General features: G+C 36.3%; 1 protein-coding gene across 1 annotated transcript; it reads left to right on the top strand.

Annotated features, from left to right (window-relative positions):
* Positions 1–201: 201 nt before the first annotated feature.
* LOC121875110 (tripartite motif-containing protein 2-like) lies at positions 202–26,712 on the top strand. Its single transcript, XM_042379473.1, has 9 exons — positions 202–289; positions 3,937–4,002; positions 8,365–8,401; positions 15,266–15,372; positions 17,561–17,820; positions 18,325–18,492; positions 19,458–19,637; positions 20,457–21,564; positions 22,552–26,712. Exons 3-9 carry the CDS (start codon positions 8,370–8,372, stop codon positions 22,797–22,799), a joined length of 2,103 nt encoding a protein of 700 aa, XP_042235407.1. The 5' UTR covers positions 202–289; positions 3,937–4,002; positions 8,365–8,369; the 3' UTR covers positions 22,800–26,712.
* Positions 26,713–26,980: the final 268 nt, after the last annotated feature.

The following is a 26,980-nucleotide window of genomic DNA, read 5'->3' on the forward strand; positions in this document are numbered from 1 at the left end:
GAAAATGACGAATCTAATTACGGATACAGTCGCTAATACTTCAAATTCCAGAACTTTTAAACATTAATAGGTTAGTATAATGTTATTAATATATATTTTAAATTGTTTTTAGATTATTATAAAGTATATTTAATCACAAGGTTGGGATTTAGAGAAACTCCTCCACATTTCTTTATTATGCTAGTAACAACACGATATCAACAGAGGCATCGGGCCAGCTGATCGTACAAGTCGCTTATGGGATTTACGAAGCTTTTGGCGGGATATAACGCTTCCTTTCTCTTCTTAGGTGAGAATTATAACCTTGTGATGATGGGATTATCCATTGAGGTACTCTGTTATTGAATCTGAGGTGTTTGTATACGAGACACCATTGAAAGATTAGTTATTGAAGCTCTCCTTGTGCGTCGCAACACAACTGGGAAATTCTGAGGAAGACGTCTTTCATGTAAATTACTTATTTTCCACATGTCTAGTTACTGGCTTGGAGACATATAACCTCAGAATAGTTAAGACTATTTTTATGATGTTGCTTTTGATGTGAAATTTCCTTAAGGTTTTCATAGAGGGTCATGGGTGTGGAGGAAGGCTCGTTTGTTTGTTGAATTGTTTGTGTGTTTGACAGTACATGCCTTCAGTAAAAATTTTTTTTAAATATCTGGTGTGATATGACATTAGTGTTTGAGGTATTTTACTACTGTATGGCAGAACTGCAGAGTATTGTGATTGTTATGCATGTATGTTAAGACAATGGAATGGTAATATTTAAGTTTACCATTAACCCATTCTCTCATATCCTGTTGAAAATATGGTAGTAATAATTTACTTCAAGCTTTCATTCTTATAATTTACCTTTAAGTAGAAATGTTCTCATCCTCTTAGCCCAAAACATTCTTGAACTTATGATTTTCATTAATTTTAATTGTTTTAATATGCTGAGGAAGCACTAAAGTAAGTTGTCCAAAAATTCACTCCTTTAGGTTTCCATATTAAGATTGTCAGATTACTTGAAGATAATGCTCCTCATTATTTCACTTGATGATTAAACACCCTAACGTAACCTAACTTAGCCCCCTCCCTGGAGTTAGATAACACGAGGATAGTTGTGCCTGAACCAGCAACTTAAGGACATTTCTGTATAGAAGGTAGATGTTTTCTTACACGATAAGAAAGCCAAAAGTTGATGAGGAATTTTTTTTTTGTAATATAATTCTTAAAAAAAAAAGTCCCTCCTGAGCATTAACTTGCAGCCACTGAGCACACACATGCATGTTAAGTGATCAATATATTAGGTAAATAATTTGGTTCATTTGGAATTTTCAGGTCATCTGAAATTTCTCCTGAAAATATACATACAGGCTTCTATGTTGAGTAAATATAAATTGTTATCTTGCAATATTGTATAATTTAGCTAAATTTAACCATCCATAACTGACATTCAATACATAGCTAATATTCTTGTCTGTAAACTTGAGTACGTGACCTGTATGAGTTGATAACAAAATTCATAGATGGGATTACCATTGAACCATAATAAATTTAAGACAAATGGAGTTCAATAACCACTTGCAGTCACAGTAGTGGAACAGAGGAATTCTTAGGAGGTGAGAGGGGTGTAAATGGTACCAAAACACAGGGGCCCGGGCCCAAGGGAGGTCCAGCAAGCCGGCAGGGAGAAGATGTCTGTAGACTATACTGTATCATTTTTTTAAGTTATATAAACATTATTTATTGAAATGTGTATAAAAAAAACGAGAAAAGAATATCTTTGGGAGTTTAAATGAGGGTGAATTTGCTGAACAATATATTATGATTTGTTTTTCAATCTTGAAGTTAGACACACAGAAGATGTGTATGCATAGTGGGGTGGTGCTGTATTTTGTGGAGAAAACATTTAAAGTATTGTGGACAGAGGGGTGAGACAGGTGACTGGTGACCTGGGAAGAAAGTGGGGATAACCTGCATGTCTTTCCCGGGGCCTGGGGGGGATAAGGTATTACTGTAGGTGGGCTGGGCACAAAGATTGGGTGCAGTACCTACATCACATGGCCAATATAACATATGACAAATACAAGCACAAAACTGTTTTCCATATCTTGGAGTTTACTGTATGAGCGTTCCAAACAAGGAAATTTCTCAAGATAGATGAATCACCTAAGCAAGTTTACTTTCATTTGTATATATTTGTATACCACAGTGTAGTGAAGGGAGGCTCTTTAATGTATAAATAGCTACTGTATTTTATATATATATATATATATATATATATATATATATATATATATATATATATATATATATATATATATATATATATATATATATATATATATATATACTGTATATATATATATACTGTATATGAGGGTAAAAAAAACCACACTTCATGGAGACTTAAAGTTTATTTTAAGCACCAATTCAGTTTCGGCTCATCACGAGCCCTTCTCAATTGATAATGACAGAGACAGAGAATATTACCTGTATATACATGTGGAGGCTGATTGACCCAAGCTGTCTGTCAACTGGGGATAATCTGACCCAACCTTGGCCTGAACCAACCCTTCTAACACAAAAAAAAAATATCCACAAAACTCAAAAGGCAGGAGTCACAGGACAGGACACAATCTGATCTCACTGGTTACTGACCCTGGTGGATTGGCTGTGTGGAGTGGAGTGCAATGGATTATGGAGTCAGATTATGCGGTCAGAGGAACCAACCCCCATGGGACTGTCGGATGGTAAGGTCACGGTTGCGATGGTGGCATAAACTGTCAGGTCAGATTAGCCAGTCAACAGGTAATGTGTCTGAGGTCACTGGGTCTAGTGCTGGGCTCCGCGGGGCCCCGGGTAGTCGCCCCTGTTCGCCCCCCCTAAAGGACGGGCCTGGGTATGACTGAGGGTTAGCATTGTTTATTAGCTAATTTTTGGGATTGAGAGCACGTGTCATTTTTATGGCAATGGTGTCATAGTTGACACCACAGTGAGGAAAAAAAGGTAAAAATTATAAGTATTCACCATCATAGTCTAATACTGTACTGTATAGTACTGTACATTACTGTACTAGACAAAACTTAACCTTGGTTTGGCCAGGTCAAGATAAGACATTACTGTACAGTACATGTAATGTACTGTAGTACTGTACCATATTTAGTTTTACAGTGATATTTCTGATTGTGTTGCCAGTTATAGACCCACAATCTATATTCATAATACTGTACCTGTATTTTAATAGTTTGTAATTAACCCTTAAAGGTTTGACGAATCTTGGGAAGTCTCCCATCAGAAACTGAATACAGTAGTAGGTTAAAGAATGAAAATCATACAATGAATATTCCAGTTTTATTAAATGTTAGACATACATGTAAGTCAATAGGAAGTAACATAAATATTACTGTACTCTCCACCTATGGGTACTGACGAGTCGGAGAAGTCGGCAAGACTTTGTACCTCAGCACCCATCTAGCAGTTACTTGCATCTGAGAGTGAACGCTGGTGCCCTTCCAACCCACTCCATGTTCTTACAACTTCACAACACCTTCAGATGGTTCCTTATTATTATACTATATACACTATATACAGTACATTCACCACTCTGTGGCTTGGAGTAGCAAGGCTCGGGAGCTGGAGTTCTAGGTGGGTAATCCAGAGAGGTAGATGTGCGACCTGCCTCCATGGTGACAACTGTTATACTGATTATTTGCTTAAGATGCGGTCAAGGAAAAGTGTTGGTGAGCGAGGATGAGCTATTGCCACAATAATAGTCATGCTACTCACGCTGGAAAATTTAAAAAATGAAGCACTAGATTGATGACATCGGACCCATACTATGTTGGGTGCTCTGGGACGATGTCAGACCCTTAAGGGTTAAAACAATTAATACAGTTCAGTACATAAAAAATACGAAGCACTTAAAAGTTGTTGTTATATATGTTTCAGAGTTAAAGCTGAGTGGGAGGTGGAGCTGCAGCCAAGACTCGTGTCCTTGCGACATGAGTGAATAAGGTACATATTTACAAAGTTATGTTAATTATTTTAAACTATGTACCCTCTAGATACAAGCGAGTGTTGTATATTTTGGTGATAGTATGACCAGGATTATATTTTGTTATGAAGAAGGTGTCTGATGCATATTTAATTGGTGTTCAGTATTTGGTCATGTATTTTAGGTCATCCAGCTGAGATATTGAAGTTGCTTTGTTGTTGTTGTTCATCTATCATTAGTTTATAATTTTTGTAGTTTTTTATAGGATATTTAAAATAAATCTTTGATGGGTTGCTGAATTTAGAGTCATCACTGGCAGAGTGGTCCTTAACAAACAATTGCCCTATATTTTGGCTAGGGAGAGTTCTAGCAAGGAGTTGAATCCTCCGGGGGAAGAGGTAAAGGTTGTGAGATTATATATCATGAACATATAAGGTTGGGTACAGTATTAATAAACAGGGCTAATATTGATGGCTAACCCGCCGACGCGTTATTTGTTTTGATGTTTTTATTCTTAATATATTTTCATCTGTGAGTTCTGATATGATAATCATTTTTTGGGAAACTACTTCATTTGGTAGATAATTGGGCGACTAGGCACGCACTATTTTGTCTTTTTCGGCGATAATGCAGCCGAGAAGGAGCATCCCCGCCTATCACATTGACGGTTCCAATCGAAGTCAGTGTATGGTTATGAGCTGCACAGTTTGGGAGGCTGCTCTCACATCCACAAAAACATAAAATTACACCATATCATAGTAAGTTCTTTCTGTTTAATAAGGTTAGGTAGGCTTCTTTTGTTAGGTTGGTGAGGTCTTCTAACAACACTCCTGCTGCTGTTTTCTTATCAACTAAGGTTATGTTCGGTTTAATTTAGAAATTATCATTTTTTAACACATTTGCCAAAACATCTGAGAGTGTACTATAAAACAGTGAAATTGCTGTTTTGCTTGATCTATTCTTGTTTTAATTTCTTTCATAAATCTACCATCACAGCTAATGTTACTTCCCAAATACACAGAACTTTTCACTTTAAGTTCCCTGTTGCCTACCATATTTTATATTTTAGGATTTATTTCTAATTGGGAAACAACCTAATATACAGTATTTACAGGTATTATACTCTGCTTTTTCTCAAAACATTTACCCTCATTAAGCAAGTGAAGAGATGTAGCTCTTTGATCTTGCATAGTCCTGATGAAATGTCTATATCATCATCTCATTTTATTTGCATCATAATCTTATGGTAAATGAATTTGTTTTACTCTTAACTACTGATGAATGAGCCAGTGACCTTATTACCTACAGTTTGCTCAACAACATACCACAGTGTTTATCATTAAGTAAGTTCTTCTTTCATACGGTTTTCTTATATGAAATCATCCCCTTAAATGAGCATTGTATAAGAGTTGACATTAAGCATTACCCCATCTTAATTATTCATGGAAAAGAATAAATATTAGGCAAGAAATTTATAGTGTACCAGTACTCTAAAATAGAACACCATGTAACAAACGACACTCACAAATGAGCATTCGTGCCCCTTATATTAGGAAAAAACTGGAATAATCTTGTTAAAAGGCTCACTGGAAAATTATGAAGGGGAGGCTGATGCATTTGTGTGTTTGTGTGTTGTATGTTACACACACTTGAGGTTGTCATGCTGTCGAATATAAAATTTTTACCATGATGTTTATATTAGTTAACAGAAATATCACAATTCCAAAACTATCCTTGTTAAACTTAGTTGCATTCTCAATATTCAATCCTAAAGAGTTTATATCATGAGATGCAAAAATAGAGAACATATGTAATGTTTGTAATTCTCACTTAATTATGCTATGTGTATACTGTACCATTTTAAGGGAATTAGGCAAAATTCGTATCACATGTACAGTATATTCATATGCTTATTTATATATAATTTTATTCTCTGCAACCACAATACAGTACAGTATATACAGTAGATGCAGTGTTAATGAAACCAAATCAGAGGTGTGGTGGGATGATTTTTCATTCAGATTTAGTGGTAAAAAATCAATAAGATATTTACCAGTCGATACAAAGATTAAATTATTATGTTTAATAAAGGAAGTGTAATGTTGGTGATTGGTCAACTGATGAGCAGGTGTGTTCAAGTGTTGTCTTTGTCCTGGGAGCCACAACCTTATCTCTGAAATTTATTGACTTCCTCACCTAGGTTCATTATGTCTCTCTTTGTTCTCCTCTTTTATTTTCCCCTTGCTGTTCTTCACCATACCTGATCAGACTACCGGCTTGAATATTTAAGTCATCACTTTAGACTACTCTAGAGTAGGACAAATAGCACGGTATCATGCTCAGTGCTATTGATTGTAGTTGAAGTGGTCAATATTTTCCCCTGACCTTGAATTATTCAGGACTGGCTTGCATGTTGATGGGTCTCTGGCATGAAAGCCCCTCCCTGTTTGCATGATACTATTAAAGTTGTACCCTGTACATAGTTTGGAGGGTAAATCCACACAAAATTGTTGGTATAGTATACTGTACAACATTTCAGGTTCTCTAAAGAATAGTATTGTAAATTTTTTACTTGTTCTTGTAACACTACTACTTGTCTCATTTATTGTTCACTTGTCTTTTTAATCATACTTTTGTATGTTTTTTTTAATTCATGCATTTACCTACTATGCCCAAGGCCAAGGTTAGCAAATGCCCCGGCTATTATGAATTCTCTCTCATTTTTTATGGACAATGATTGCTATGGTGAGGGGTGGAATAATCATCAGGTTAGTTCCCAGCAAGTGGGTCTCCTTGGTCTATGACTTGAAGACATGGTGATCGTACTATATTATCTGGTCGTTAGAGGACGTCAGGTTATAAATAGGCACAACCTAGATAGATCAGCTATTTGTGAGGCATTTAATTGTTTGATCAAAAACTTTGGACACAATGAGGAACTGTATCAGGTATTTAGATATGGTACAATACTAATTTTTTAGCCTCTGTGTGAGAGCATAAAGTAGACACGCATGGTACTGTACTTTATGTGGGCCCAGAAATTATTGTTGTGTCAATTCAAAAGCTCTCACCAGGCCCTTAATTGTGTACACTTCACAAATTTGTGGGAATATTTGGATTTGTTGAAATTCAGCGTTTAAAGGAGGCATACCACTGATGGGGTCACAAACACTTTATATAGTGTATACAGTACTTTGTGCTCTATATACGAGGGCTCCAAAAATGTGGCCTTTAAGTTAATGCAGGACAATAAAGCTGTGGGATAAGCCAAGTTTTCAAGACTATTGTTCAAGATATATCTTTACCAAAATGTCCACATTGATAAACCAGTGTCTGTAAACATTACATATATAGGACCATTTTGAGGTCTTCAATTTTTCAGCTTCCCTGGGTATATAATTTTTTTTTTTTTTTTTTTTTTTACAATAAAGTTACCGTAGACACAGGAATCAAGAAACTAAATGAATTTAAGCTCAGTTTTACTTCAACTTTGAGGACTGTAATATTGATTTTGTGAAAGTGGATTCATCTTGTTTTTGTAGGAGAAAGTGTTTTTTATAAATCAAAGGTATGTAAACACTGTACAATATAAAGGTAGGAATTTTTGGTGAGAGTAAAGTTGTGTTATTTTTATTTACTCAAATATGAATTACTTAGTAGCAGTTTCCAGCCTGTTGGTTGGCATTAGGGAAGGCATCCAACCAAAAAACTTTCTTCAACATACCTGATGGCAACTAGGTCATCAGAGCTGAGCCTATCCCCTTGTTTTTCAGTGAGGGTGGGGGGAGACATAACATCCTGGTTTTACCCAAGAGGTTCCATCAAGTAATTGCAGCTAACCCTTGCAAGCATAGAAAAGGGCTATAAAACATTAATGATAATCATGAGGAACTGTATCTGATATACAAAGTACTATATTCTTGTACTCTATATTTGTTTTTCTTGTGTAAAACAAGTACGGTATTAGTTGTATTAGTATAGTAATGAAGTGGATAGATCATAAGACATGGTAATTTTTTCCTTCATCAAACTGTGGTGGAAAAAGTATACATTTTGTACAGTATGTACTTGTATTTTCTCTTCCCTCGTGTCTTAAAGTAAATAATCATAACTATAGATGACAATTACCTGTAGAGCAAATCAGTCATACTTAAGCAACAGATGTAGTTGATTGTATCATTTTTAGCAAGACTCAATAGTGTACAGATATATTGCTGTTTGTCAGCTCAAGTTAATGTAATGTGTGTGTTTGTACTAGTACAGAAATAATGTTACACAGATGTAGTGGATTGTATTATTTTTCAACTAAATTTGGAAGTTTACACTTAGATGATGAGTGGTGGTTGTGTGTGCGTGAGTTAATTTAGTGCGTGTGTCCGCAGGAGTAATGTGGTGCTGTCGGCCCGCGTTCCAGTTACAGTAAGTATTTTGTCCCTTATTCCAAAGCTACCACACTCTTCCTTTTGAAAACTCCTGCATGTCCTGTATAATACCTGGTACTTTTAATACATACATATAGGAACCTTCATCCTAAGTACAATTAAAACCAAGATCTGTTTTTATACTGAATTATATTTTTTCTTTTCTTGTAATATCTTGCATGTTTGTTTGTGGTGTACTATTTGTTATAGCCTGTTTTCTCGTGATTAAAAGATGAAAGAGTTTGTGAAGTGACCTAACCAACATTTTTCAGCTTTGGCATTGATTGAAGGGAATTTTTTGTGATCTTGAATACTGTATTTATTTGTGATCTCTGGGCATCCTGATCTGTGTACAGTACTGTATGTAGCTGGAAGAGCCACGTTGTTGTATGTTGTCATGTGATGACTGAATATAGGTCAGCAGCAGTTTTCTCATATTTATTGTCTTTTCTTATTCCTTGACTTATTAATTTTGTTGTGTTTTTATTGTTGTCTCCTGATATTCCTTCCTTGAATTAAAGAGTGGAATTTAGTCTTTATCTCCTTACATTGATTTTTTATTGATGTGGAATCCATCTGTACCTCTTGAGAATGTGAGCTGAACTGATTTATCGGAAGTAACTTTTATTGTAGAGAAAAAATCCTTGTCATTCAAATTAATGGCCTTGGAGCTCTGAACCATTTAATATATATGTGTGTGTGTCTAGTTTCATTTTAATGGCACTGTAGATCAATCAGTAGAACACAGCTAATGGTCACAGGTCCAGTTCAAGACCAGAGTGGAGGATTGGATACCCTTCATGTAGCTACACTAGGTTTTGTGTGTTGTGGAGTATGTAGTACAGGTGATACAGTAACTGACATCTGTATTGTAGATAATGGTGAAATAAACCTTCAATGGACTAGTGTTATGTTCTATGATTCGGTCATCCTGCAACATTATAGAAAAAGGCATAAAACAATGAAGAAAAAAAATTGATGTTCCTGTATATAATGTTCAGTTTGACTTTTAATCTCTTTTTTTTCCCCCTTTTTTACACTTTAATATATCTATTTATTCTTTGATGGTTAGCTGGGGTGAACCGTGTGTGTTATTCATGTTTCTATGATCTAAGGGTTCCTGTAGACCCAAACCCATCTTGAGAGCTCACCCATCTTGTATCTAACTGTTGTCATTTGCACAAGTTTGTATAGTTTATTCATTTTACATTGTGAGATTAGGGCATTCTCATCATCTGTGTATATACATTAGTTTTAGTGCTGATGTCATTTTGTGATCAATTTAATTTCAAACTAATTAAAAAAAATTAAAACTGTCATAGCAGTTCATTATGTTCATAGCTGATGTAAAGACTAAAAATGCAGAGCTCTTGTTTTCTTCATTAGTATGGTGTCACCCCCTGAACATTTAGTAACGTCTGAAGCTGTTGTGAGGCTTCTGGGGTGGGGGAGTGAGGAGGGTGTCAGGGGACCTACTGGAAGACATCAGTGGAGAGGAAATAATTGATGGTAACTAGAGGCACAGGGAGTAGAGCACAACAGTGGGTAAAACCTGCTAGTGGGAGATCAGGTTTAATGTAGAGGGATCTGTACTCTCACTCGTTTTTTTATCATATCTCGCCTCTTTATGGGTGATTAGGACAAGTGGCTGTTCTGTGAGGTATCTTTTGTAATGTTGTGATTTCAGTGTGTCTAACATCTATGACCTTTAAACTCAACCTACTTCCAATTCTGATGGTTGATTGATATGATGATGATGATGATATCCAAACCTATCTATTTTTTTTTAGTTACCTGTACTTACATGTACTCGTATAGTCATCAACAGACAGTATTTTTGACATTGGTAAAGATAATTTATCATCAAACTTAGCCTACCTCCTCCTAGTCCAGCTTGAATTTAAGATACTAAATTCACAGAAGCTATATTTGTTGACCAATAAATTAATAAAAGATGTGTCAAGATCACCAGTCAATGAATTAATCTTATGTGATGTGTCCATGGTGTTATTATAATGGCAACCTGATCTTGTTATCTTCCCCCCCCCCCTTTCAAAGGAGTTGATTTATTATGGTTTAAATCTGTAAACTTCTTCTCTTAAGAGTCAGACACTTATATTACAACAGCTATTTAGATAAAACTTCATGATACAGGTATTACAGTATGTACAGTAGTCAAAGTTGAGAACAGCCACTTCAAGTCTTGTGTGTCTAAGGTCAAAGTCATGATCGAAGGTTAACTTTGCCAGTGAATGTATTGGCATGTTTACCTACAGCAAAGCTTCTTTTGAGACCATACACAATACAGGTTTACGAAGTTACGTACCACTTGAATGATGATTACTGTATTATGTTAATGAATTAAGATTCCTCTCCTTTATGACTTAAGGTAAACAGAGGAATAATATAAAGCAGGGGAAGAACATGTATGTAAATGTATAGGAACTGTTGGTCACTGAAAAAAAAAACAGCGAGTAATGTTTTAAAGATTGATGAATGAAGTGAATAAAATGTATTGTTGATAAGTGAAAAAAAATGTTGATGAAAAGTAGAGACTAATGGATGGTAAATGGGATAGTAAAAGAGTTAGCTTAGAGAGGAACAAGCTCTGACTGGTGTGAAGGTAGAATGGGGATATTGCTAAGCCAAGAAAGATGTAGGGAGTACTGTATAGGAGGATGAAGGTAATGAGAAGAAAGGTTACCGGTAAATAAAGGGGAGGAAATGATGATAAGAGAAAAGATTACGAAGAAAAAAATATGAGAAAAGGAGCAATAGATGATTCAATATATACATAAGGGGATAATAAAATAAGGTATTATATCATTAACAAAGGCGCAGTGGAGGATGCTGAAACACGGGGAGATCTACGAGATTATGGGAAAGCATTGTCATAACATATAGAAAGTAATACTGCTGTGTGGTGGACATTTGGAAGACACTGGTTATGCAATACATTAGTGGGGAGTCTTGGTGTGAGTGGGTGAGAAGGCGGCAGTGGTGGCGTAGACATCGGGGAGAGTCTTAACAGGCGAGGTTGTGACCCTAGAGGGGAGGGGTGTGTTGTACATGTTTGGCTTCCTGCATTTGGTTTCACTTTTAGACAAGATTTATTTAAGTGTTTAGTTTTAAATGTTGATTTCTGGATGTTTCTGCTGTTTGGTTATTGATGGAGTAAATATGTGTTTGTATTGTTTTTGTTTTTTGTTTTTTTTTAAGTGTGTGATACTTTTTTGTTTTCATATCAGAACTCAAGTTAGGTATTAGATAACCTGGTAGAGGGATTATAGATAGAAATAATTATTGTGTGTGTGGGTGGGTCTATGAGTATGTGAGTGAAGGGGTTAGATAAGAAGACAATGCAGAAAGATGACGTGAGTGAAGAAGAGGGGAGACCGACGTGATTGTGTAATATGATCCGGGGATTGTGTATGTGTGTGTGTGGGGAGTCGGGTGAGATGGGTGGTACTGTAGTGTGTTTGAGGTAACATAAAGGGAACTGAACATCACTATCCTAGGTACAGTAGAAGGGAACTAAGGAGGAAGAGGAGGGTTTAGGTTCAGATCAAGGGAATTTATTATTACTGCACTGTATACTGCATATATATATGTTGGGGAGGAGTATTGTGTATACCCTCTGTACTGTTAAAGGTCAATTTTACTTCAGTATCTTGCAAAGTACACGGTGCCAGTGCAATGGTATAATAGATGATTTACACATATTAGATTCAGAGATATAAATGCAAGATGGTACAAACATATAATAAGGTACAGTATAAGCAGCCTGTCCAATAATTCCCATATGATATAATAAAGTTGAGGCCCTAAATAATTATAGACACTCAAGATGTTTATTATAAGTACTGAGACATTTGATTTACTGGATTTAAATAATGGTGTTATGAATGTAATTTGTGTAACTTAGTTAAATAGGAGAGGAGAGAGTTGTATTTTAATTGGATTATATAGGTAGGAATAGCTATTTTCAGTTGTGGTTATGGAAGGGATTCATGTAGTTACAGTACTGGTTCTGTATTTAAAGTACTACAGGATAATGTATTCTGTAGTAAGAAGGCCCATGAGTGCTTACCACTCGGTTATTTTAACAAAGAGTTTAGAGAAAAAAAAGTAGCTGGTTTGTTTTTTGTTTTTTTGTAATAGGAAGTGATAAATAGCCTTAATGAGAACTTTTAAGAAGATTTAGTGGATTAGTTTCTTGTCCCCATCAGAGCGGAGGAAATGGCATTCTGATTGGCATGTGGATTCGGTGCCACAATTTTCTTTACTTTTCAGGTTTTTATTATTTTCTGGCAGGGCACGTGGCTGTGTGTGTGTGATGCCTTCTCTTAATTGCATGATGCACTACAGGATGAGGAAGAGGTTATAACAATGGGTGATGTAAATGATAGTGTGAGGGAAGATAGTGTAGTTTTTGTAAGTGAGAAAAATGTAAATACTAATTCAGCAACAGTTAAGAGTGATGTTAGGTTGTTAGTTCACTGGTTAGTTTACTTGGTAGCACCTGTGATTTCTGATAACCGTGCTGTATTATCATTTCTGTCATCGACTCGTTTGCCATGGTGCTGGAACTGTACCTTGCCTTATTTTCTCTTCTGTCCTGATTAGGCTCACGTCTTATAAGGACATTACCCTTTGGCTCCGAGGAGTTGAGAAATTTCTGAACCTCTGCATCACAACGAATGGCCCAATGAACTGTATGCTCAACTCCCATGTGCCCCCCCGACCTAATTAAATACATGGGCAGTCTGATGCTCTTTTGTCTTTCCTTCTCTTGGTACTGGAGTAAACACAAGGACCATGACACACAAGAGGTGACAAGTGTGACAAAAGCTGAAATAGCCAAAAAATGCAGTTGAAATGAATATGATGTTACAGTAAACACATCTCGGGTCATCTTTATCGCCTCTCTTGTTCTCGTGACGGTAAAAGTTAGGTTAGGTTAGAGGTGTAAAGGAGAAGGAGAGTCAGATGCTGCAGGAACACTTTGCTAGTTGAATATTATGGAGAATGTGAGAGGAGCTGAGGATGGAAGCGTTGAAATAGTTATTTTTTTTTTAAGATTGAATGATGGGGAAAAGGGGAAATAAAGTAGAATGAGAAGATGCTATAAACAAAAGGAACAGCAGTAGAATGAGAAGATGCAATAAAGAAGGAAGCAGTGGAGTGAGGAGAGCTACAAATAGAAAGGTGGTGGTGTAATTACTGTATATACAAAACCTTACTAAGGAGAAAAAGACGAGGAAATTCATAGCTACTACATCACTGAGTTTTAATCCTCTCTATCTATTTAAGTGTGTCAAGAGATGAGAAAAATTAATAAAAGAGTGTAAGAGAGAGAGAAATGGAGAATAAAAATAGACATAACACAAACTGACAGACAAATACAAGGGAATGGGGAGCAGGTGGTGATGAAAGTGGAGATAATAAATCACAATGGGAGGAGGCTGGTGGGCCCCCTCTCCTCCTCCTGCCTCCTCAACCCCAAGACATCACTGTGGACAGATTTTACTGTGAGATGTGTTTAGTGTTGTCCATGGAATTTAGGGACATACAGTAACTATAGATTTGATACACACGAATGTTTGTTTTTCATGGTGATTATTTTTACCTGTGACTCGCCAGTGGATGCATAATCTTGAAACTGGAGAGAAATTTAATTTTCATCCAGATTTGGTGTGACTTGTTTGGAAAAGGTTTTTGGGAGTACTGTCTTCCCGTGCTCTGAACAAGGGATACTCGTCGAGGAAAGGTTGTGTGATAAGTATGTCTTTGAAAAGCAAATGTTATTTTATTAATAAGTGAAACATGGGTTACATTCCCTCTCTGCCCCTAATTTGTTTGCACTCCTTTTTCTCAAATATATTCATAAATGTACTGTAAGAAGTTGTAATGGGTTTCTGGTTACTGTACTGTATTCTCTCTCCCTTTATTTGTATTATCACCAATTTCTGCAATGAGCTCTTCACCCTCCTAGAGTGTATGGTATTGGAATGCCACACTCTTTATCTTCCAGTGCAGCCAGGCAGCTAACCACAGCAGTAGGCTCCTCACTCTCGCATTGTCAGATTATTTTCAGCTTGGATTCCAGTGTTTAAATTGTCTGGGGTTATTTAGTAAGAGCATCTCACTCAGGAGTACTAGCAAGACATTTGACCAGTGCTGTTTTGTGAGCACAGTAAGTAGAGCACTTGATGCTGTAAGCACTATGTGGGTACCGGGTAGTATATTGATCTAAGTCATCTATTTATAGTGTATAACCTTTAGAGCTGCACTGGAGTTTACAATCACATGACACTGCTGACTCCCAGCTCTTAAGACATCAAATTATTTTTAACTTGGATTATATTGGAAAGACTGTTGGGCTTCTTGCTATGAACATATTTTACTATGGAGGCATATTGGCAGTTCATTTAAGTGGTTCCATTATGCAATATGTGAATAATCATGTGAAGGAGTGAGATGCCACTTGACACTGTAAGCTAATCATGGACCTTGGCTTTAGATTCAAACACCCCATGTACCTTTGGTGCAAAGTAAAGCTTCATAGAAAGTAAATAATGCAGCTCTAAATCCATGTAGAGTGAGAGAAGGGTGTAAGTTGTATTAATAATTGAAGAGCCCTATAATGGTGCTGCCATGTATTAAATATAAAAATAGTTTTAATTATGTTCAGTGCATTGATTTCTAAATAGAGTATATAGTACAGTTATATAGAAGTAAAGTTTGAAAAGATCTATATTATGTTCATTTGACTGCCATTTATTGTTTATAGATATAAAAGATGACTTGCATCACTGAATGCTTGTTTTATCTCCAATAACCTTTTGTTTTTATTCCTCAGCCGAGGCGTGGGTCGGGAAGAAGTGATGTCTTCTACACTGGTTGAAACAGTGTCTATTAACTATGAGGACTTCAACGAATCTTTCCTCACGTGCGGCACATGTCTTTGTAAGTCAATTTAGGGAAAGAGCCCGGCATTGTACAGTTTTAAGTAGGCTTGGGTTAATCTAGATGAAAGGCTTTCCTCTTGAAGAATTATTCAGCTATAGGGTATTAAGGGGCATACAGTAGTTGGAATGGAAATTATCATGGTATTTACAGTAATAAGCTCTGAATTAAGCATTTATTAGTTACAACATAGAGAGTAAGCTGTAGGGGTTGTAGTACTGTACTGACACTTTTCTAAAAGAAGTCTATTCTCAACATTGGTTACTCCAAATAGTTGAGATGGTTCATGCAGATGTTTGAAGTACTCCCAGACTTGTAATGTACAGTTAGTTATTTACTGAACAATTAGTAGTGTTTTTAACTCATGGACCTTAACCATGCTTTAGTTTTTGTTACAATACAGCATCATACAAGTGTGAAGCTAGTTAAGGTTAGTACTGTATGTGTAAGGGATGGAATCTCATATTGTCGTATTTGAGTTTGTTTTACTTGTGTTCAGCCATGATGAAAGTTCTCCTGACATTGTACAGACTTGTCTTAATTATTATAATGTAACTTATTTATTTTTAGGACAGAGCATGTGGGCTAGAAAAGGGTATTTTTACAATGTTATTACTCTGTAAGCAGTAAGTGGGGAGTAGTGTGTTTAGGGAGTATTAAAAATTATACTCTAGTTCTCTCTAAGCTGTAGAACACTGTCAATAGCTACTCAAAGTCAGTATATAGAGGTTGTAGGCATTCAGATAAGCTGTGAATCCTGCAACTTTCTTTGAATTGCAATATTGTATACCTTCTGTGTTAGGCCCACCAGGCTCAAATGTTTAGTGGGAACCAAGAATTCTTCGCCCTTAATACTCAGACAAAAGTTAAGTTGGTATTCCAAACCATTTATCAAGTGCCATTGGTATAGTGCTCAGTTTTATCTCACACACATACACAGTTACACACATTTCATATTATCTGTACTGGACTGTACTGTACTACGTTTCAAGTTTCAGATCGATTACATATGAAATAATTACTGTACTCCGATGTAATTAAATTAGTAATTGTAATGCTTGATAAATAATCATCAGATGCATTATGTATTTCTGAAGGTAAAACTTAAAGCATCATTTAAAGAGTAATTTGAATGTAACTTTAGCATGCAGTACATTCTGATGATGTAACTTTGTATTTGTTGTAGTTTAGTTGTAGTTGTAGATTTGTAACAGTGAGAAAAATTACCACGAGTTGTCTCTTAGGATGGCGGTACTGGTAGTTATATGCTGTCTCTTGCTTAACTGAATCTGCTGTTAGAATTCTGATTGATAAGAATGTCTTCTGCACCATAGAGCAATTGCTTTAAGAGAGATGTACAGTGCCAGTATTTTGTTGATGGTTAAGGGGTCATTTCAGAGGTAGCACAACACAGTTTTTGAGGCTGTGTTTGTTCAGGAGACATTAATGGTTTCTATGGAATCAAATGTTTCTTGTGCTGTGGTAGGTTTGAATCTTTGAAGTTGACCTTTAAGCAAAAACGAAATCCATTTTATATTGTTCATGAGTTACTCTAAAGGTTCAGTGTGTATGAGTGGGTGCACACACTCACTAGGATAAAAGACCAGGGGTACACATGAGGGTTTGCCCTAACAGTGTGATCTGTACTCAGTCTGGGCTTATTTAACACACCATGGAATGCACAAGTCAACATAGATCGTCTTTCTATATGACATGACACAAGTGAGTTTTGGTTCCATTAGTTACATTATTTTGTCTCCTGTAAACACATAGCTCTGTAAATAGTAAAGTGCTGAAAACTCCTTAAATTAACTGGCATGATGTAGATAAATAGGATTAAGTGAAAAACCCATATTTCTAACTAACACTGTAAATGTGCTAGTGGTTCTGTAAGAAGTCCATAAAACCCCTCAAGAGAATACAAGTTACTCACACACTTTTCATGGACTGAGTGAGTGTCATTAACAGAGTATGTGGTGCTGCTAAACATGAATATTCAGTGTATAGTAAATGTCCAAAATCCAGCCCCCTAAAAAAAAAAAAAGAGGTTTAAGAACCCCTGCCCCCTCCCCTTAATCCTTGGAATATTGTAGGTAAGTCTCCTCAAATCCTAGGACATAACTTACAATTATTTCATCACTGTCGTAAAACATTTCAACACGTGTCAATATAGCTTTAATATGGACAGGTTCCTTTGATGGTGGTGAACACACCCCTAAGTTACTGCACTGCTCACACACCGTCTGTCTTCACTGCCTCACCCGCATCGTTGCCTCCCACGCACGCGATGATGGCACTTTCCGCTGTCCCATATGCCGGGAGTCCATACGGATTCCTTCAGGAGGGGTGGCCGCCCTGCCCCCCTCCTTCTTGGTCAATCAACTATTAGACCTGATGTCAAGGCAGCGACGAGAAGTTGTACCCAAATGTTCCACCCACCCAAATCAGGTATAGTATATTGCTGTTTAGTTCAGTGTACTCAGTTGATTGTGTTTGAAGTGCTGCTCCTATGGTTACTTCACACACATTTTACAATTAGTCTGTTGTTTTAATCATTCTGTGGACTTAAATTCACTGCCATTTTCATAGGCCTTATCACTTCATGTTCCTCCAGTTTACAAAGCCACCCTCAAGTTTTTTGTTTGCATGTCTACTCTGGACTACTTCATTCCTGTAGCCAAAGTTATTATATATGTAGACCAAAAGTATTTTTTTAATACGTTTGCTGGTTATGGATTTTACTCATGTATTTTATGAGTGGAATAAAATATAATTAAAAAAACTTAAATTTTTAATGTATGAACTTCAGTCAATTGTTTTATAATACATAGTTTTATTTATTGTGTAATCCTAATTTGTAATTGAAATATTTTATTCTCCAACATACAATGTACTATATAAGCTGTATACTGCACTGTTTTACTAAATGTTAGCCTCAATTTTTTTTTTCAGGAGTTGTTGTTTTGTGAGTCGTGTGACCTGGTGTTCTGTACACAGTGTAGCAATGGCTCTCACCAGGGCAGTGCTGCCAGCTATCAGCACACGGTCATTCCACTCTCCATCGCCATCAAAAGAATGTCAGAAATCCTATGTTATAAGGCCAATGAGTGTTACTCAAAGGTGGGGTTGATATTTTCCTTGGACTTTTCATATATGGAAGTATATATTAAGTACAGTATTGTTGAAAGTCAGTTGCCCAAATGTTTCTGCAGTTAGCTAACCCACACTTGTGTGGAAATTGACTAAAACAGTGTTGATGATGTACTTTACAGTATGCAGAGGGTCATAAGTATAGTTTCCAGTAATACAATAGACTCCTGAGTATTAACAGTGTTATGTTCCAAGGCCACCCATGGATAACCAAATCTACAAATAATTTATAAAGTGTAATTCATAGGAAATATTTATTGTTAAACTCCTTTTGCACAATTATGCATTACTAAATACATTAATACGTCTTGCTGATGAACCCTCCGTTTACTCGATCCCTGTGCTGCTACTGTTGTTCATGAGATAGAACCTTCAAAAGTATAATCCATGAAGTGAGAGATCTAATTTGTTTTCAAATCTCCCACTTGGTCTAGCATGTGTATGAACATTTAAATCTATTGCTGGTGTTTGCTTATTGAAGTTACTAAGGGTAAGGTTCATTGAGAGGTCTTTTTCACCATCATAAATGAATGTTTTCAGCATCCAACACACATCTGAGCTACAATAAACGAGTGTGTTTTGTAACTCAGTTCTCCTGCTAATTGTCTCATGCAGGAAGGTCTTGTGATTGGTGACCCTCCCCCAAGTTCCACACTGTCTTAACTCTTTTAACTATTGATAATAGATCTGCAAATGTTAACTTATGAATAATTGGGAGTTTACTGTATGTGCAGTGTATGTAAATGACTTCCATGTATCTTGAAGGCATCAACATGATTTGTGGATAGTTTGCATTGACAGTATTTGTTTAATTATGCAATTGAAGCAGCTAGTAGTCATGATAGGTAAGTGCCTTGTAATCTAAATTTATTTATAAAGAACTTCATTTTTCCAAATAATGTATTTGAGTTAGTCTTTTGTATGGTAACTTACAGTTAAATGAGGCAAGTGATGCAGTGACATCAGAAATGCACCAGCTGGACCATGCAGTAGATGCAACCTTTGAGGATGTCAACAGAGCGTTCCAGGCCATCATTGACACTATTGAGCAGCGTCGAGAAACTGTCATCAGCAACGTTAAGAAAATGCGAGATGAGAAAAAGAAAGTTTTACAAGTAAGGTCCTCTTTATATATCGTATTGATGAGTAGAAGAGAGGAAGATAATTAGCCTGTGTACATAAATGTGGAATGTATTCTGTACAGTAGTCCCTCGTCAACTGCTGGGGTTAGGTTCCTGGAAAACCCCGTGGTTGGCAAATTTGAGGATGGCAAGACTAAAAGCTTATGGGAAATAGTGGATTAGGTTCCATGGTCACGGATAATACTCGTCAAAGTCAAACTAAGTTGCCTGTTCCTTCACTAAACAGTACCTGTATTGTATACTGTATTTAATTAAATTTGAGTCAAATACAGTACATATAAAATAGCTTAATATAAATTAAATAGCAATATAGATTTTTCAGTACATTTCCGTGAAGATGGCAGGTTGCTATAAAATAAGAAAAATGAGAAGCATAGGTGTGCATGTGTGTGAAGTGAACATGTGTGTGTGTGTGGACTTGACAGGTTGCCAAGTTAGATGTCCCTGTAGCTACATTCCCCTCGCTGTCCCCCTACCAGACCAAGCTGTGTTGTTGTTATTTTTCAGCTCATATTTTCGGGTAGATATACGTACGTCCTGTACCTTTTTTTTTTTTTTTTTACAGGTGAAGTAAAATGGATAAAACTTTCATTTAATTGTAATCAGTTGGGCGAAAATCACAGTCACACAGTGTCATGTTGAATCAGCGATCATTGTTGGATGGTGTTGGTAGGTAATGAAGAGCTCAAATTAATATAATTTTCTCGGTCAAAAGGTGTTAATTTTTCCACTGGTAGGGCAAATGTCCCATCACATATTTTATTTTGCTCTACATAATCTTGGTGTTTACAGGACCAGCTGGACATCATTGAGGGAGAGAGACGAAAGGTCCAACAAGAGTGTGAGGGACTCCAGTACCAAGTAGAAGTTCGCAATATTACCAAGAAGATCGCTCACCTTAATACCAAGATTGATTCTTTATCCACATTGGTTGAGCCAAGAGAAAATGCTTTCTTGAAGTTTGAGAGTCATCACAATGAAGCATTCGATCAAATTCAGGCAACTATTGAAGACTATGGGCGAGTGGTTACCAGTAAAACTTTCCCAAGTCTGTGCTTCATGAAGGCCAAGAAAGCCATGACTCATTTACGAAGTGAGGTTGTAGTTCACACCGTTGACTATGATGGGGAGAGTCAGAGTACAGGTGGTGATCCTGTAGTGTCAGAAGTCAAGTCAGAAGGTGGGGATGTAATTGAGAGCCAAGTTGAAGATAATGAGGATGGGACATATTCTATTTTCTTTACCCCAGAGCAAGGTGGAACACACAGTGTTACTGTGAAAATCTTTGGTAGATCTATCAAAGAAAGCCCACTGCTTGTTGAAGTGATTGATGAACATAATCCAGATATTGTGTATGGGTCACGGGGTTCAGGAAAGGACCAGTTCTTACAACCTGTGGGTATTTGTATAGATGATAACGAGTTCATGTATGTGGCGGATACAGGAAATTCTCGGATTAAGGTGTTGAGCCCACAGCTGAAGGAAGTGCAACATATAGTGGGCGATGCGTTAGAGGGTAGAAGTGTCACGGGCATAACACGAACTCCAACCAGTTCTCTCGTATTTGTTAACTGGCGGAAGAAAACAATAACGGAAGTGACCTCCTCCGGTCATCTTCTCTATCAGTTTTCTCATGAACAGTTAATTGAACCAACAACTCTTGCAGTCAATAGTGATGGTGAAATTCTTGTGGCAGACAATGCAGTGAATTCTATATTTGTTTTTCTTCCTGGTGGGAAGTTGGTGAGAAAATGGGGAGTGAAAGGAAACAAACCAGGCCAACTGGGGTCAGTTGCTGCCTTGTGCACAGGTCCTGATAATGAAGTGGTAGTTGCTGATTCAAGAATACAAGTGTTTTCCCCAGAAGGACAGTACACACGCACTATCTTCGAAACCAGAGGTAAGTTGCTTGTTTTTTCTCATTGAAAACTTTGATATGATTGGCATGTTGGTCTATAATCTTCCAACTCTAAACAGGTGAGTATTTGAAGGTGTTGCTTGAATTTATGATTGAAACACACTTGCTATTTCTGCCAAAATAATAATGTGTTTCATGAACTGTATATTTAAAAAGTCTTCCATATTATTTTGAGTGTCAGTAAGTGAATCAGGAGCCACCAGCTAACAGTAAAAGAAAATACTAAATATTAAAATTATATACCTTGGTAAATATGGTAGTGATCACAGAATAGAACAGTTGACCTCTGTGATTTTTCTGACAAATTGCACACTTTGTCCACTGGTTGTTTTCTTTTACATATACCCTGCAGTTAGTAAGACACACTTAGTATATAAATCCAAATTCAAATGATGATTTTATTTCTTGGGAGTCATCAGTGAATTTGAAATACCAGTACTGTATAGCTATATTACATTGAGTACTGTATTTGTGATCTGCAGATAAAATGAAAAAAAAATTATAGACATAATGATGAATTACTCAAGCGTATGAACTATTTTTTACACTGTTGACTACAAGAATGTGCAAATTTAGACATATGATGTACAAGTAAAGATTTACTTAAATATATGGTAGTTCCCACAAGATGACTGTATGGTGATGATTCTTGAAACAAGATGAGAATGGAAATGTTTTAAAAACTACTCGATCTATTCATTTACACATGTTGGATATATGTGGAAAGGAGACTCACGGATGAGTCTGTTCACAGATTTTATTTGAACTGAGCTGTGACTACCTAAGACATTTTGCAGTTAGTACACAGAAACAGTTTAAGATTTGTCAATTATCCTAACAGTAAATTCTTCCAATTGCATTGTAGATATTTCAAGCCATGAATAATACAAGGTTTTACAGTATTAACCCACGAGTGACTATGGTGGCTGATGCACAAAATGTTTCTTCTCACTACACTATAATTTTCAGGTAAAGGACTCAAAGGAACATACGGAGGTCTGTTTCTGGATCCAAAGGGATTGTTACTCGCTACAAGACAAGAGCGCAACAATTCCTGTATTCAAGTGTTCGATTATTCACTTGGAACGCTCATCTTTACTATAGACTCCCGTGAAGCGAAGTTGAAGCGACCCTCGGGCCTCGCCACAACACGAGATGGACATGTCATCATCGTTGACCTCGGTAATGACTGTGTCAAGAAATTCAGGTACATGTAATTATGAAGGTTTGAAGATTGTTGTTGAGTAGTTATGATGGAAACCTACAAATAGTTGAGGCAAGTGTTTGACCTTGTTGTTCTTAATGAAGTCAACAGTTATGCATCTGCTTGTATAGGAATCTTTAATCTCTCCTAACACAATTTTAATACCTCAGTGTGAATTATTTAGATGTATCAAATCTTGCCAGTGTTATTGCAAGACAGGTTTTACTGCTTGGTCTGGTGATTTCCCAACTTTACTACGATCATAAGGAATTTATTCCTCAAGTGATTCAAGAGAGGAGAGCTGGAAAAAATTGGCCGTAGTTATAATGTATCACAGAGTAGTTAAAGTGATGTTGTTATTCATTGCAGTCTATAGATACTCTCTTGGGGTAGAATTTGTTTAGTGACATAACTGTTGAATAGGTTTTCATGCCAATAGTAAAACACAATTTTGTAACTGTTAATAGGCTGTTCCTGCACAGCAATTATTGATACTGTATTGACATTAGAACTTGATGTCTGTAATGTTGATTGCCCAAAGAGGATTAATATGAATTCCACTGAAACTACCCCATAGATACTGTTTTTCTAGACTTAGCATCCAGAGGACAGCCTTGTACCATCTTAAAAGTACTTTACTTTTTGGAAGATTTCATTGTAAAATCTTAGTTATGGGAAATACAGAAATTTAAAAAGAAAATAAGATATACAATTTTTGGTACTGAACACTTGATGAAATAGAGTTGATATAGGTAATGCTACTTAGAGTAATAATAGAGGGCAAAATGAGAATATATGAACAGTAACATCGAAGATTAAGAACATAGGCCTGGGGATCTGTTGTTACTGATGAAGAACAGAGTAGGTAGTGTGTGAGCTGTGGTGATGGTGGAGACTGTCCTGGTAGATATAAACCCAGGAACTGGATAGGTACTGTCAATGGGTGATAAAGGACAGTATTCATACGAGAGGCAGTTAGATACTGCCATCTGTGGCTCGGTAAAATTCAGTGTCAGATGAACACTGAAAAAAGTACTGTATAGCAAAATAATTTTATGAATAGTGTCATAATTAGGGAAGTGTTTTTTCAGTAAAAACTGAATAGAATTATCAAAATTACTTGAAATGGCATTGCAGACTTCATGCATTGCTTAATGTAATTGATGATGATTTGAATGAAAAACAAATTTCAGTGAATACAGGTATAGTAGTTTTAACTTAAAAATTTCAAACTTGGAAGAAGTGTTTTGGCCCACAAAAATGTTTTCACTGTATGGGCATTTGGGTTAAAACTGCATTTTTTATTAATGTATACAGAAGAATCTTTGTGGAATTGTTGAGAGCTTGGTTTGCCGTATATTAAGTAACAAATCTCATTTCAAGTAGTACAGGTATATTCCCCACAAAATTAAAAGAGATAAAACAATATTGACACAAGTTGGGTTTGTGATTATTAATACCATTAAGGTACTGTACTTAATTGCAATCCATTACAAAATGTGTACTTAAGAAGACTGAATAACAAAGTACTTAAACAGTAGTGTAGTATCACAGCAGGGTTTTACAGTGTTATCACATGGACCAGAACTTATGGTGAGCTGATCATTCTGACGTCCTGTGTGGTGCGGGCATATACAGACTTTCCACTTTTGTCAACAGTGTGAAGAATAGTAACTTAGCCCTAAAAGGGTTTCCAGAATCAAAATTTTACGGGCAAAGTTGTAAAATGAAGTACCCGGTATTGTACAGTACTGTACTTAAGGAGCGGTTGTGTATTTATGTATAATATATTAATCAAAGTTATTTGAAGGAAACTAATATATTGATTTTTTATTGCAAGAAGAAATACAACTACTGTATACATCAGTTACAGTTTTCTACCATAATTTAATTCACTGAAGTTATTAGTTTTCAGCAATGTGATGTACAGAACCTAAAGTCATGTTAATACTTTTTACACAAAACAGATATTATACATATAGGCAGGAGTCTTTTGAGGGTCTTACTGTGTTTGTTTCACATGGGTGTTGGGGATCAAGTGTCTTCTTCAGTTTATCAACAAAGAACTAACTTTTAAACCCAAAATAAACCACCTAATATGGCTGTGTTTACCAGATTGTCCAACAAATTTTCTAGAGATGAGGTGTCTTAGTTTCTCATATATATACTGTATACTGTACATGCAGGCAGACATGTATAAATTAGTAGGTATGTACATATGTATAATGTACACATGCATACAACCCCAAAAGCTTTCCATCTGTTGCCAGGGATAATAAGTTTAGTTACTGACAAACACAAGAGCTGAATCATGTTGATGGTTCTCTTGTTCTCAATTCAGTTGTTGTTGTGATTGCTGCTGATATACACACGCTCCAAAAAGTACCTTTATGAATTTGTGAGAGACAATATGACACAACTGATGAAGGATTTTGACAACCCTACTGAGACAACCGGAGTCACAGTGTTCATTTTGAAATTCATCAGACCCCTCCGTAAAGATGTTTTTGGAGTGTGTACCAACATCTAATATGAGTCTGTGCTAGTAATCCTGTTAAGGCTGAAAAATTACAATTGAAGATTTGATATATTGTTCTTGTGTGATGAATAATGTTCCTCTGTATTGATTTATTATAAATTGTAAAGCAATAATGGTGAAAGAAAAAGAAATTTGAAAGAATATCATAATCTATTGATTTTGTATCTAGTGAGGGTTCATGAATTTTTTAATTTAAAGGTAAATATAACTTCGAAATTGTCATTAATAAGTGTATTGGACATCCAGTATATATGTAACTTTTTGCATTTAAGTCAAGGTGTATAATAGAGGCTATATACTGTATTTGTCAAAACTTTGGGGGTTTTGGCTTTGATGTTAATTTTCAAAAGTTGAGTAAGTATTGCGTTACTGTTTTGCCAGTTGACTGTTTTCTTTATTGAACTGTGGATGTGTGTCAGACCCTCAAAAATGAAAAAGAATAATGGAATTCCATATACTTTATGCACTTTTTTTCAGGTATAGGATGCACATATGTTAGATTTTCATAACAAAATGTGTACATTTTGTATATTAATACTTTTCCCCTTTGTCATGGGGTAGAATGACACACAGGCATACACACACACACACACACACATTCCATCCTTTGGGCTTTACAAATTATCCATATTAACTGTAATCAATAATAATGTATATCATTATTTTAGTTCACTCATGAGGAATCACAAATAGACTAAATGATTCAAACCTCAGTAATCCCTATTGTGTGGTCAGATTAGTAACCCTTCAAAGAGCTCCCTTGAAGTCAAACATCTCTTCATTGAGAAAAAGGTTGTTTAATATTTGAACAACAATATTCATCCACTGATATAGTATAACATAGACTGTGTACAAATATAAAGATCTCCTCAAGCATACATCCCCTCCATCCCTCAACAGAGAGAATATAGGCACATATTTTAGTACTTAAATGACAATATGTTGATTCCAACTTTCCATTTTGTCCTTTGTGGATAATATGACATTCGTTACAAACAATTTAACAGATAATTAGAAGACATACTGGCAGGTCATGCTAAATCAACTGATACAGAAAAGTCACTTTTATGCAGTACTGTACTGGGATATTATCTGTACCCTGCCGAGGTGTCAAGGGTTAAAGGTATGTTTGACAAGTAATCCTCTAAATCCATCGACGGTTCTAAACCTGGCTTATCTTGACAGACACTTGTAGGAGGTTAGATTTTCTTGTAAATTGTGTATGTTTTACATGTTGATCCTATGACATGTAACTTTCACTGCCACCAGGAGTGTAGTTCACACCACCTCCTCCACTGGGTGATATTTCATTATCAACCAGTACGATAAACATAACGTAGCTGAGTAATGTTGCTAATGAACCAGAGGACTGAGGAAGAACAGGAGGGTGGGAGAACATTGGGGGGGGCAGAGATCAAAAAGACAGGACAGGTTGGAGAACATGGGAGCCAGAGATCAAAAAGACAGGACAGGTTGGAGAACATGGGAGCCAGAGATCAAAAAGACAGGATGAGTGGGAGAACATGGGGGCCAGAGATCAAAAGGACAGGAAGGTGAAGCCTAGACTTGTTTGGGCAGCTTAGTGCTGATCCTCCCTCTATGGCTTATACATCCGAGGCAATAGAGGCGAAGGAGTATGAATTACTACTGCATGT

The sequence above is a fragment of the Homarus americanus genome, unplaced genomic scaffold (genome assembly GCF_018991925.1).
Source record: "Homarus americanus isolate GMGI-L3 unplaced genomic scaffold, GMGI_Hamer_2.0 scaffold36970, whole genome shotgun sequence".
In the NCBI taxonomy this organism is placed as follows: domain Eukaryota; kingdom Metazoa; phylum Arthropoda; class Malacostraca; order Decapoda; family Nephropidae; genus Homarus; species Homarus americanus.